This window comes from Lynx rufus, unplaced genomic scaffold (assembly GCF_022079265.1).
Source record: "Lynx rufus isolate CCGP_SWC_20201006 ecotype Redwood Valley unplaced genomic scaffold, mLynRuf1.p SCAF_8, whole genome shotgun sequence".
Taxonomy (NCBI): Eukaryota; Metazoa; Chordata; class Mammalia; order Carnivora; family Felidae; genus Lynx; species Lynx rufus.
Genome location: NW_025814896.1, coordinates 42990675 through 43004458, shown reverse-complemented (window position 1 = coordinate 43004458; position 13784 = coordinate 42990675). Strand labels below are relative to the sequence as shown.

At 59.0% G+C, this 13784-nt stretch overlaps 1 protein-coding gene across 3 annotated transcripts in view; it reads left to right on the top strand.

Moving 5' to 3' along the window:
* The window catches only part of RRBP1 (ribosome binding protein 1), a 65842-nt gene that overhangs the window by 41881 nt on the left and 10177 nt on the right, over positions 1-13784 (top strand). For all 3 annotated transcript variants that reach the window (XM_047068342.1, XM_047068343.1, XM_047068341.1), the window contains exons 5-12: positions 1678-1830; positions 2561-2679; positions 5052-5205; positions 7458-7596; positions 9402-9580; positions 9727-9752; positions 12502-12592; positions 13407-13499. In XM_047068342.1, the coding sequence (XP_046924298.1) occupies positions 1678-1830; positions 2561-2679; positions 5052-5205; positions 7458-7596; positions 9402-9580; positions 9727-9752; positions 12502-12592; positions 13407-13499 (954 nt within the window). The remainder of the gene's footprint in view (positions 1-1677; positions 1831-2560; positions 2680-5051; positions 5206-7457; positions 7597-9401; positions 9581-9726; positions 9753-12501; positions 12593-13406; positions 13500-13784) is intronic.

Here is a 13784-nt window from a genome sequence, read left to right as displayed (position 1 = left end):
CAGACCCGAGCCCACACCCCTGCGGTCCTGCCCCATGTGCTCCCCTGACATGCCGACCCTTTGTTGCCACCCCTGGGCCTCTCCTCCTGCTCTTCCCTTATCCTCAAATGCCTTTCACTGCATGGCTGGCTGGAGATTTTCTCCTTATCTTTGAGGACTCCTTTGACCTCCCTCCCTCCCTCCTGCGAGAAGCCTTCCAGAATGCCCATTTTCCTCTCCCAATGCCATGGTTGTCATCACCAAAGCAATTACCTATCATTGTATTGTCCCCTGTGATTCTGGCCACCTTGCTTGACTTAACCTAGCAGGCTGCCTGTTAGCGAATGGCCACCAAGGCCCAAGGCCAGCACACAGCTAAGAGGAAGCCTTCCTGGCCTTGGACACCATCATATCTTCCCCAGGGCTCAGTGAGCTCAGCTTTAAAATGGGGGTCGTGATCCCCATCTTACTGACAGAATTGAGTGAGGCGCCTGCTTGCCTCAGAGTGGGAGCACAGTGTTGGCCACCTCTCCCGGCTCCGGTGGATGATCAGTGAGGTGTCCTTTAGCGTGGACCTCGGGCTCCTGTGGGCTCTCACCCTGGGCAGAGCCAGGAAGAGGATTGTGTGAACAGTGAGGCCAGGGGTCCCAGGTGGGCTCAGGGAAGGCCGGGCACACAGGCAGCGTTGGCACCCAGCGGCCACCCCGTCAGCCTAGCTCCTCCTCTAGCCTCTGATTTGCTTCTGTCCCAGCCCAGGGACGGAAGTGCGGGGGGTACTCTGGCCCTTCAGGGTGGGTCTCCCTGGCATCCCTGGCCTGGAGAAGGAGAGCATTTCCCACTTCCCTGGTCTCCTGCCCAGGACCAGGATGGCACAGGGCCTGGAATCTTGGGAGACGCTTGCACCGTGGTCCCCCAGGCCAGCTGGGCCCACACCAGGCTCTGCCAGCCCAGCTGGAGGCCCACTGGACAGGGAGCATCCTCACCCCAGGGGCTTGTTTGCATCACCCTTTCTCGAATAGTCACTCTCTGCTCCCCTGTGGCTTCCATCCATTGCCATTCTTCCAAGAATGACACAGACCCCAGCCAGCCCCTCTCCCCTGACCGGCCCGTCCCATCCTGTGCTCTGCCCATGCCTGAGGCTTCAGGTCCCCAGGCCCAGCATCCTGTGTTCATCATGGGCATCTGACACTGACCAGAGCAGATGTTCCCTGGGCTGCGGAGGGAGGACTGATCAGGTGCACGTGGAGACCTGGGCCCTCCGTGTGGCTCAGCCATCAAGGCTCACTGCTGCTTCCATCCTGACACGAAGCACTCAAGTAGAAGTGGGCCTTCCAGGACCTGGATGTCAGGGACCCAGCCAAGCCAGGGTGTTGTAGCCCCAGCAGGGCCGAGCCAATAGTCCTGGAGAGCACAAGACAGCGTGTCCTGTTTACATAGCTCCTTCCTGTGTCCGCTGCCTTCACATGGCCAAGGTCTGACATCCACTCCTACTGGTCAGGTCAGGGTTTTCCAGGGATCAGATCCCTCATTGCCTCCTGTGGGTTCTCTGCTGTGGCTGGCTTGGTCTGTCCGGGAACTCAGGGGGAGGGGGTCTCAAGCCCCCAGCCCCAGGCGATGTCTGGGCTGTGATGACCTTGGGCCCGTCTGACAAGCTCCTGCCCTGGCCTGACTGCCTCTGTGCCCTCTGCTGTGTCCTAGGAGCTGGCAGCAGAAAAGGCTAAGGCAGCAGCCGGGGAGGCCAAGGTGAAGAAGCAGCTTGTGGCCCGGGAGCAGGAGATCACAGCCGTGCAGGCGCGCATGCAGGCCAGCTACCGGGAGCACGTCAAGGAAGTGCAGCAGCTACAGGGCAAGGTGGGCAGTGGCTCTGGGGTGCGCACGGGGGCCCCAGGGGGCACATGGCTCCCCACAGGGTGGGGGAGCTGGCTTCAGAATCGGGTTGGTTTTGGAGGGAGGGGCCGTTTCACATGGCCAGCCCACCACGCGTGTGTGAACGTCAGCAGCCAGGAAGATATAAAATAGATTTTAAACAATGCTTTTTGAAAACAGCCTGGTCCCAAGTGGCCGGTGCCATGTCCCGTCTCCTCCGTTCCTGTGGGTCAAGTTCGCAGCCTCCATGTGACTCCCCAGTCATGCTGGCTCTGCCCTCTCCACTTGTGCTTGGGAGGACCCCATGAAACAAGAGGCATGAGCTACCCGAGGCCAGCGGGGGCCTCCTGCCCAGCCTGGCCTGCGGGGCCAGAGTCCCGTGCCTTCTCCCCAGCCCTGTGCTCTGTTCATGGTGAGCCATGGCCACCTCCCTGCTGCTTGGCTCGGGATGTGCCACGGGAGGTCAGAGATCAGGAAACAGGCTTCCTCGGGGTAATTGTAGGCTGTGGCTATGTGCTTGGTGTCACGGCGGTTAACACAGTGCCTGGAGTCTACAGACTGTAAGGCAGAGGGAAGGGAGGGGGCATATGCAGGGGGTCACCCTGCCTCTGGTGCATTAGTTTGTGGGCTGGGGCCTCGCTGACCTCGCTCCCCACCAAAGCTGGCTCTCTGTGAGGCCAAGAGGCACTCTGATGCCCCTTCGCTGACTTTGCAGATCCGGACTCTTCAGGAGCAACTGGAGAATGGCCCCAACACGCAGCTGGCCCGTCTGCAGCAAGAGAACTCCATCCTGAGGGATGCCTTGAACCAGGCCACGAGCCAGGTGGAGAGCAAGTAAGCTCAGCGCCCCCGTTCAGACACCGTGAGGGCGCTCTCCTGGAGGCTCTGGAGCTGGGGAGGGTGTCCGAGCCTCAAGGCTTTGCAGGTAGATTCTAGTTTCTTGCTGGATGTGGGGCTGGCACGGCAGCCTGGCATGGGCCCCACACGTGAGTGAGCACGGGAGGCTGGCTGTGCACTTGCGACCCTCCCCGTTCAGGGCTCTGGCCTGAGACTCCATCCCCCTGTCTGGTTGTGCGTGGCCAAGCCTTCCAGTGCGTGGCCGGCATGCTCACACGTGGTCAAGGCGCCAGGGAGAGCCAGCAAACCCCGGTCTGGTCTGTCCGTGCCCAGTGTCCACGTGGTTGGGTGCCTCTCAGGTCCTGGCTGGTGCTGGCATCTTGCCTTCCCGGGGGGAACACGTACTTTTCCACGTCTGTCTTCACAGGATCTCGATGTAGGGTCTTTAAACACTTCTCATGGTGACCCAGAATTTTGGGGGTTAGCGGATTGTCCATGATCAGAGTTTGGTGGTGTGGGGACCCGCCGTGGGCCTGAGCCCCTGGATTCTCCACCGGGAGACGAGATCTCCTGTGCTGGAAGGGACATTTGCAGTAGTAAGTCCTGCCTCCCGGCACTCGGCCCGGCCTGCTCAGGGGGGCTCTTGCTCTCAGCATCACCCATCAGGAGTTCCAAGGGCTAGTGAGTCCAGTAGGGGGCCGACCTTGGAGGGCAGCAGTGACCTCACCCTGTGAAGGGCAGCGTGGCTTTCTTCTGACTTCCTGATTTGAGTATTACAGTCTCAACAGGCTGGCCCAGAGGAAGCCCCACTACATTTTCTTTTGATTCACATTTCCTTGCCCTCTCTTGGCCTGAAGCATCCAGAAGGGACTTTCCAAGGTTCTGCGTTATCCCCAGAGCATCCCCTCTTGCCTGGAGAACCGACAAAGGTTGAGGGCGCTAGTACCCTCTGTCCCTTAGCTGCAAGTCAAGTGGGGAGAAGGTTGGCCCAGGAGCCGGACCGGGGAGGGGGGTCTGTGCCCATGCGTCTGGTCTTGCTGGTGGCCCCCCGGGGCAGTGTGAGCTAACGGCCACCTTCCCCAGGCTGGTGCCTTCTGTGTGGAGGCCTCCTCTGGGTGTGCGTGTGCAAACATCTTCATGTCTGCCCTGGCCTGTCAGCAGGCTGGAGGTTGGTGGCTGTGGTTTCCTCAGCAGCTACAAGCAGAAGGTAACAATGGAGCTCTGGTTTCTCCGCTCATGTAGAATCCACTGCGGCCTTTGTCCTGGGGAAAGCCATAAAGCTACAGACCTGTCACCCTGAGGCGGTGGCCACTGACTCCCTTTGTGGAAGTTCTGCTCTGCATGGGGTGGGTGTCCCGGGGCCCTGCCCAGAGCTCCAGAGCAGTCCCAGGAGGCCACCCACTCAGCTTCCCGTCTCTATCCCAGGGCACTGGAATCTAGCCTTTGCTGTAAACCCCTCCGGTCTTGAATCTTGGCCTTAGCGTGAGCTGAGAGAGAGCCTTTGGGACAGCCACGTTGGTGCAGGTGGGAAAAGCCAAGTGCAGAGAGGTGGGACCCACCTGGCCCTCAGCCAGCAGAGTGCAGCTGGTCCTAGCCAGGTTTCTGGCCTCCACGTGGTGTGACACCACTGTGCAGGGTTGTGGCCGGTCTTGTCTGTCCCCTTTGTCTTGCCTAGTATTGTCTCCTGGCTGGACGGTCGGTCCTGCCTCAGAGAGATGTCTTCTGAGCTGATGAGGCTGGTGGGCCGATCACCTGCTCGCACTGGGGAAAGTGGGTCTTGAGCTGCCTTTCTTTTCCTTTCAATCGAGTCTCCTTCCTTCACTTCTGTGCTTGTCGCCGGTCCTGAGATCCAGCTTTTGTGCAGTGTTCAACAGTCTGTTTTGTAAAGTGCCTCAACCTCCCACCTCTGGTGGCCCCCAGGCGTGGCCATGGTCCAGTCTGCCAGGGAAGTGGGGCGCATGGACTCCAGCCCTGCAGGGGTGTCGAGGCCAGTCAGCCTGCATCTGGGGCCTGTCTGGTCCTAGATCAGCAATGAGGAGAAGAGTGTCTTGCCTTTTCTCTGACTTTCTGGGCGGGGTTCCTGTGGGATACTGTAGGGCACATTTTGCTCTTCGCTCTGTATGGTCCATACGCGGCGCTGGCAAAAGAACGTCTTCGCCAACACACATCAAAGCCCATAGGACCGACAATATGAGAGGCTTTGGTAGTGGCTCTGGGATGTGGGTGACCACTTGTAAAAGAGCACGTGCCCCAGAGGAAAGGCTCGTCTGCCAGGCCCTGTCACCCAGGGGGAGCCCTCTGGGCTGGCGAGAGCTCACCCAGTCAGTCCCTCTTCTGTCCATCAGTTGGGGCTGGTGACTGTCTTGCAGGCAGAACGCGGAGCTGGCCAAGCTCCGGCAGGAGCTCAGCAAGGTCAGCAAGGAGTTGGTGGAGAAGTCAGAGGCCGCACGGCAGGAGGAACAGCAGCGGAAGGCTCTGGAGACCAAGGCGGCCGCCTTTGAGAAACAGGTCCTACAGCTGCAGGTGAGCCAGGGTGGCAGCCGCTTCAGCGCCCGAGTCTGCTCTGCCCCCCCCCCCCCAAGCCTATTTGCGTAGCAGGGACAGGCCAGAGCTTGCCTGGCCATATCGGGTCATCCCTTCCCCGTGATCGTGATGGCCGGAACCCTCGGCCCGGGCCTCGTTAGTAACAGTGATCGCTAGTGGTGTGGAGCGGGTGCAGTCAGTGTGGTCAGCATTGTCCTGAGCGCTCTGCAAGCATTGACCCCGCCAACTCTCATCGGGACCCTAGGAGGTAGGTGCCGTTGTTATCTGTCGTCACCCATTACAAGATCTGAGGCACCGGGAAGTAACTGGTCCCAAGTTCACACAGAAGTGGGATTTGAACCCCTAGGTCTGGCCCCAGAGCTGTTTGTCCTTCCATGTTTGCCACCACCAGTGGTCCCGCAGCCTCGGGCTTCAAGGCTGGGCTGGTATGCTTCCTTCTCAGCCTCCGGCTGTGGCCCGAGAGCTGTCATTTTCCCCGGAGAGTGGCTGTTCTCCTTCAGAGGAGGAAGATTGTCCCCATCCCAAAGTGCACTGGGCAACATCCAGTGTGGCCTCAGCCTAGGGGCTTTGCTCCCTGTTGCCCTGAAGGCTTCTGGATGCCCCAGTCAGCCCGTTTGGGGACCGCATGTGGGGAGCCTTGCTATCATGTCTGCTGTGTATTTAACTTACCTGCGGGAGGAAGTCCTGGTGGTCTGAGGGCCCTGGGCCCTTCTGCGGCTCAGCCATTGAAGTTAGGCTGTAGCATGAGTCTTGTGGAAGGTACTAAAACAACAGACGTGAAATTGTAAGATCAGTTTTGGGTGTATACGAGGGACCAAAAAGGAACACGGACAGGTAAACACAGTGTGGATTATTAGGGCAGCATCAAGATGGATGATGTGGTGTTTGCTATTTTTACCTAAAGCAGGCCCACCCACACCAGTGAGATCAGATGCTCACTGGGGTGGGCCTAGAGGTGATCACGTGTTAAAGGTTTCGGGATAGTTCCTGTGCTTCGGGGGCTGGAACCTCCCCTCTGGCGCCCAGCTCATCACCGTTATGTGTGCCACTTCTAAGGGGTCAAAGCCTGGGGCTGGCCCTCACCAGTAAGCCCCAGACTCTGAGCGTCTCTTGCCTTCTCAGGCTTCGGGCTGTCGTCCGCCACCTGGGGCCGCAGAGAGTCCCCTCTTTCCTCTCTGATGCCAGAGATTCTGGGAGTGGATGACCACAGGTGGTGAAGGAGGCAGGGGTGTGTGGCTGCCTCCTCTGTTGTCCCGTTGCTGACAGTGAAGCCCCCGGTGTCCGCTGGGAATTTTGGAGCCTTTTTCCCCATCTGAAAAAGGGTGTGACAGTAGTACCTGTCCCATGGGCTGGCTGGGGGTTCACCACACTGATGCACACACAGAATGCCTACAGTAGTCCTTTGCTCAGAACAAGAGCTCAACAGATGCGAATCTTACAGGGGCCAACTCAGGAGGTCTCCAGGTTTTTCTGGAAGGTTAGGTTGCGGGAAGCAACTCTCTGTGTCACACTGAAATCAAAACGGGGCTTTTCCCTTTCTGTGACTGCGCTTCATCACCTGGGGCCCCTTACCAAGAACTCACAGTTGAGGGGCCAGGGTGGCCGTGGCCTCCTGGCTTTTTCCGGTGGGTTAACTGACTCTAGAAATCCAGGAGCATTTTTTTTTTCAAATTTTTTTTAATGTTTATTTATTTTTGACACAGAGGGAGACAGAGCATGAGCGGGGGAGGGGCAGAGAGAGAGGGGAGACACAGAATCTGAAGCAGGCTCCAGGCTCGGAGCTGACAGCACAGAGCTGGACATGGGGCTCAAACTCACAAACCATGAGATCATGACCTGAGCCGAAGTTGGATGCTCAACTGACTGAGCCACTCAGATGCCCCGAAATCCAGGAGCATTTTTTTTTTAAGTTTATTTATTTATTTTGAGAGAGGAGAGAGGGGCAGAGAGAGAGAGAGAGAATGATTCCCAAAAAGGCTCCGCACTGTCAACACAGAGCGTAGCTCTGGGCTAAGCTCACGAACCGTGAGGTGGTGACCGGAGCTGAAATCGAGTCAGATGCTTAACCGACAGAGCCTCCCAGGCGCCCCTGCAGGAGCATTTGATAAAGGCTGTTGGGGTAGGTTGGCAGGTTGGAGAGAGCTCTCTGTCATCTGCGACGTCAGAGCCAGCTGAGGGGCTGGCCTCCCTCTGGCATCTTCACGGCCCCCTTCCCTGTGCCCGGTCCCCAGGTGTCTCACAAGGAGAGTGAGGAGGCTTTGCAGAAGCGCCTGGACGAGGTCAGCCGGGAACTGTGCCGCTCACAGACCAGCCACGCCAGCCTGCGGGCGGACGCCGAGAAGGCCCAGGAGCAGCAGCAGCAGATGGCCGGTAAGGGTGGCCTGTTGGCTCCCAGCGGGCCTGAGGGTCTGTGCCAGATGTGGAGCCACACACCGCCCTGGCCCCACTGCCGGGCCGGAGCCCATAAGATGACCAGCCCTGCTGGCGAGTGAGGGCAGCATGGGATCCCTGACTCTGCCCCTCAGGTGGTCATGAGGTGACGGTCTCGGCAGGAGGCGGGCAGAGCCAGCAAGAACTAGGTGTCGGGGCGGAGCTTGAGAGCAGGGCTGGGGAGTCGGGGGCGTGGAAGGTGCCACTGCCTGGAGCCTGCCTTGCCATGGGGCCCCCTCTGGAGCATCGGCTGTGGGTGAGAGCCGCAGCAGCCCTGAGGCCTTTGCCGACCTTCTCAGCGGACTCCTTCTGGACCTGTCCTGGCTCACTCAGCCCAAAAGCTAGGTTTGGAAGGTGGGGTCTATGGTCCTCCTAGGCCTACATACAGGTAACCTTCATAATCAGGAGAATGTGGCCAGGTGAGGATGCTGAGGGCCCCTGGAGAAATAGGGCAGACGAGGCCAGTGACCGCTCCATAGTCACTTGCTCACAAGTATTTCCTTAGCGACTGCCATAGGCACCCAGAGCTCGGCCAGGAGTAAAGCAGTGGCAGCAGGGCCACATTCTAGCAGGAGAGACGGTAGTCAGGTGGGGGGCCATGCGTCAACCAGCCCTGTGCTCTACAGGCTTCAAACAGCCAGCGTGACCTAACGCAGGGTTAGTATTCTGTTTCTCTGAAGAGGCAGCTAGTAAATAGTTTTGGCTTTGTGGGCCAGACACAGGGTCTGTCACAGCTGCTCAGCTCTGCTGTCATAATGCAAAAGCAGCCCTAGACGGCGTATAAACAGACAGACCTGGCTGTGTTCCAATGAAGCTTTACTTACAAAAACAGGCAGTGGGCCAGAGGTGGCCCTTGGGCCTCGTTTGCTGACCTCACTCTAATGGGCCAGGTGTGGCTTTAGATTGGGTGGTCGGGGAGGCCTCTCTGAGGCGGAGGGAAGGTTCAAGCCAAGTCTGGATGACAGGAAGGGGCTGGTCTCACAAAGACCGGGAAGAGGCAGAAACGGCCAGCACAGGGCCCCTGAGAATGGGGATGAACTTGAACTTGGCCCGTACAAGAAACAGAGGCATAAGATCAACAAGTGTGACTGGAACAAGAAGGCGGTCGGCCAATGTGGGGCCCCAGGTAGCCCTCCCTGAGAGGTGTAGCGTGCTGGGAGCAACTCAGGAAGTCTGGGACGGGGGTGGCATGAGCGCCTTGTACTTGTGGATGCTCCGGTGCTGGGTGGAGACTGGACCAGAGGAGCAGGCGTGAAGCTCTTGCAGTCATTCCGGCCAAAGGCAACAGGCTGGGCCCAGGTGGCTCCAGGGTGCTGGTGGGCCGGGGAGGGATTTGGCAGACAGCGGATGTGGAACCCACAGGCCTCGCTGGCTGGTGAGAAGTGGGGACACGGAGGAGCAGAGCAGCCAGACGAGGAGACCAGGCTGGTCGGCGGGAGTGCTGGGTTCGAGTTGCCTAAGCAGAGCTCAGCTGATATGAGCCAGTGTCCCAGAGAATAAAAGTTCAGCAGCTACAGCTGGAATCCATTTCAGAGTGGCATCATTTTCCCATGAGCGATCTCAGGGCATTTCGTTCCACCCCAGTGTGCGCTGGGGAGCAAAAGCCAGAGTGACTTTGTCCCTCAACCGCTAAGATGCCCGGTGGTCACAAGTGTGTCTTACGGGCCTGGGCGCACGCAGAAGGCAGTGGGGGTGGCCGTGCCGGCGTTTCCCGCCCCCACCCACCCTTGCACGCTTCTCCTCAGAGCTGCACAGCAAACTTCAGTCCTCCGAGGCGGAGATGAAGAGCAAGTGTGAGGAGCTGAGTGGTCTCCACGGGCAGCTCAAGGAGGCCAGGGCTGAGAACTCGCAGCTCACCGAGAGAATCCGGTCCATCGAGGCCCTGCTGGAGGCGGGCCAGGCCCGAGACACCCAGGACGCCCAGGTCAGCCTTCGGGAGGGGAGGGAGAAGGCTGCCGAGTCCCACCCTGCCAAGCAGAGAGGGCCGACCGTGGATGGGCCCCGTCCTGACTAGTTGCCGCACGAGGCCAGTCTCATGGTGACCGCGGCGCTTTCTGTCTCTCGTTCCAGGCCAGCCACGTGGAGCAGCAGGCCCAGTAAGTGGAAGCGGAGGCCCGCAGCCTTAGCGTGGGGTGGCCAGGACCCCAGGAGCCAGGGCTTCCAGCAGGGTGCACAGATTCCCTGGGGAAGAGCCCCTTCAGAGGCCCTTGCCTTTCCCTGCTCCCTCCGGTGGCTCTGAGGACAGGGAACAGGCCTGGCCAGAAAATAAGGCCTCCTTGCAAAGAACTCCTTGCCTCCTCTCGAGGAGCGAGGCTCAACTGTGTGGAGACTGGCAGGTGCTCGGTGGGGGCTTCTGGACCTTCTGCCCCCTCCTGTCCGTCCATCCATCTGTGACTCAGCTGGTTGGAGGGTCTCCATGTCTACAAGGCGAGGGTTTTTTAGGGACTGAGATCGTAAATCAGGTAGCAGCCATGATTACACACCCATCTAGAGAACCCAGGAGGTCTCCAGCTTTTTGCACAGATCTGCGATGTCCGTGCAGTTGAGAGCTGACCCAAGTCACAGGATTGCCCGCGAGGCAACTTCACTGCTGGCAGACCTTGTTCGCTCTCAGTATTGGTGACCCAGCACGAGGCTGTGCTAGGGGACTGTTTATTTGCTGTTGCAAAGGCTGGAGCCAATACTTGGGTGGAGTGGCTTGAGTTAGGGGACTTAGAGTCCTTGGGACCATCACCTCTGGAGCATGCGTCCCTGAACAGATGTCCACAGGCTTGGGAGAGGGTCCTGGCTGCTGTGGCCAGGGCTCCACAGGATAGTCACGGGGGGTGAGGCATGAAGGGTGTCCTCTGTCCCTATGCAGACAATAAGACATGTCCCAGACCATCAGCTGACATGGTTCCCTTGTTCTGGCTGCTGCCACCAGTGACTCACCTCCCCTGCGCCTCCTCGGGCCGTGGTCCATGTTTCTTTCTTAGCCTCAGGCTTAGCGGTTTGGGAGCTGAGGAAGGAAGCCAGAGGGCCCAAAATGCCTTGAAGGAGACGCAGGACCAAACTCTCCATGTTCCTTTCCCACTGTGCTACTTTGCAGAAAGTTCACGTGAATTTTGTTTCTCTTGGTATTTATTGGAGTAGAGAGGTTGTGTTTGATGAGGGTTTTTTTTGCTTTTGTGTTTTAAGATCACATTCTCGGATCACAGAGCAAATTATTGGGGCATCAAAGTTACACTGCAAGTAATGGTTCATTCTAATTTTTTGCATTGTGCAGATGTGTTTGGCAGAAATCGGTTTTTTAAATTTCCTTCTGAATTTATCTGGAAATTGTGTCTAAGTCTGGCCATCCTGTTCTGGGTGGAGATGAGTGATCTGACCCAGATGTTCTGGAACCCAGGCAGCGGCCGCCAGGGGGCTGATTGTCAGTGTGTCCTTGCCATCTGCCTGTCTGGGTTTGCTCATGTGGTGGTTTGCTGGAGGCAGGCTCTTGCATGGGCGGGGGGGGGGGGGGGGTGCTTGAGGGAATTGCTGCGAGGGGTCCCGGTACAGCTTTAAGGGTGAGGTCAAGGTTCCTTGGGCCTGAAACCACCCCCCAAGAAGTCGACAACTGACTTCAAGGCCTTGACCAAAACTGTTTTGAGAGTAACAAGGTGAGGCGTTGCCACGGTGGGAACCCATTCCCTGGTAGGGTGGTTGGGGCAACTAGTGGCCCACGCTCACAATTGTTTTGTTCAGTCCTAAGGTGCGTGAGAATGGTGTTTTGCAAAAACGTTGTTGACCGCAGCCCATGAAAAGAAATGCAGATGTGTATGTCCTCATCTGGCTGGCAGTGGCCAGGGCCCCACCCGCCTCCCCCAGACTGCTGGCAGCCCCCTCTGGTGGGCACACCCATGGGTGGGGGACCTCTTTCCAAGTTCATCACTTCTGGACTTCAGATTTCACCTGTTCCTGCTGTTCCTGGGGTCTTCGCTGCCCTAAAGTTTAATGCAGAACCCAACATGTTAAAGCCCCTGTTTGAAGCCTGTGAGTCAGAACAGCTAGTCCATCTGTAGCAGCGTCAACCTCTCACTGTCTGGAAGATGAGGGTGGTCAAAGCCCATTAGGCTCTTGAATGTGGAGACAGGACTGACATCTCGCCAACCCCATGGCATCTGGGGCATCACCCAGAGCTGATTCCCCAGAGCCCGGGCGCAGGCCTGAGGGAGGAGCCTTTGGGTCTCAGCAGAGTTAGGTTCTGGACAAAGGATGGTCCTGCTGTACCCTGCAGAGACTGCTGGCTTGTCATGAGCTGCTGAGACCAGTGGCGTCCGGAGTCTCGATGGGTGTGCAGGTGACAACACCACCTGAGTCTAGCTCAGTCGACCTCTGAGAAGGCCCAGCCCATGTCTTCAGAGGGCCAGGTGTGGCTGTGGCCATAGGGAAGGGCCAGCTGACATGTTTTGTGCGGACCGAGCAGGACCAGGTTGAATAGAAGCCACATACCGTTCAGTAGAAGAAAAAGCATCCCCCAAACCCTATTGTCTGGGATACATCCCTGTTTCGGCCACTGTGGCTGCTCTGACCTCTTCAATCCCAGCAGCCAGTGTCACCAGGTGTAATTCTGGTGGCCTTTTGGGTCTGCACCCAGCCCCCTGGGCACTCGGGATGAGTGGAGAGGATGGGGCCGAGGCGGTTCCTTGGGCTCCCCTTGAAAGCTTGTGCTCTGTTGACGTGATTGGGGGCAGTGGGAGGGGACTGACCCGTAGCCAAGTGGCTCCGGGTAGGTGTCCAGGCAGCAGAAGGGGCACTCCCGAGACAGGACCTGGGGTGGCGCGGCCCTTGGAGTGCAGCAGTGACGTCGCTGTCTCCCTTCAGCCTCAAGGAGCTGGAGTCCCAGGTGCGGTGTCTGGAGAAGGAGACCACCGAGCTCAAGGAGGCAGTTGAGCAGCAGAAAGTGAAGAACAATGTGAGTGCTGAGAAGCGTGGGTGTGAGGCTGGCCTTGTGGGAATCCCACCCCTAACCACTCAGGAAAGGGTTTGGCTACCCCTTTATGTCCCGTCGTGCTGTTCGTGGCTGGAAGCCTGCCTGCCTTTGGCGGCTTGGGTGAGGCCTCCTTTCCCCTTTGGGTCCGTCATAAGGCCCAGAGCTGACTCCCTTCCCATCGGCTTGGTCACGTGCCCAAGCATGGAGCCCCCTGCCCCCCCTTACCCCCACCCCATGGTGGGGTCAGAATGTACCAGTTGGTCTGGTCTGGGTCATATGGTCACCTTGGAGTAGGGAGGCAAATGTCAGGAGAAGGGGATATGGAAGCCCCTTTCCTCTGCAGGGGGTGCGGAGCCCCCACTACATCCTCCTTGCCGGGCTGCCCCTCACTGCTCCTCAGGTGGCCCGGGCTCCCTGGCTCCCCCATCTCCTCTTCCCCCGGGACCCCTGCCTGGCCCTCCCTGTGCCTGGCGCGGCCAGAGCCAGCTGAGGGGTCGGTGGTGACAGGAGCTGCTTCTCTCTGAGGAGCCAGCCGACCCTGTCTTCTCTCTCCTTCACGCTGGATCCTCCTCATGGCCTGGTGCCACGGCCGCTCCCTAGCGGGCTGCCCCAGAGGAACCAGGCGACGTGCGCCAATATAAAGCACGTTTTGTCCCTTGGCAGTCTCCCCGTTGGGGTCCCAAGTGGGGTTGGGGAGGGTTCTCCCTTGCTACTGAGCCCGGCTCAGGCATCCCGGGTGGGATGTGTGGGCAGCCGACCCTCCCTGGCTGCTGACCTCTCCTGCCTCTGCCCCCAGGACCTCCGAGAGAAGAACTGGAAGGCCATGGAGGCTCTGGCCTCGGCCGAGAGAGCCTGTGAGGAGAAGCTGCGCTCCCTGACCCAGGCCAAGGTCAGAGTCCCACACGCGCAGACCCCTACTGGTCAAGATTCGGTCGGCAGCAACTGTGTGGTTTAGCAAACCACGCAAAACACACAAACCGCGTGCAGAGCAGCCTTGGCCTCGGAGCCTCAGAGATCCATGCCAGGGGGCCCCTCGGAGATCCGTGCCAGGGGGCCCCTCGGAGATCCGTGCCGGGGGCCCCTCGGAGATCCGTGCCAGGGGGCCCCTCGGAGATCCGTGCCAGGGGGCCCCTCGGAGATCCGTGCCAGGGGGCCCCTCGGAGATCCGTGCCAG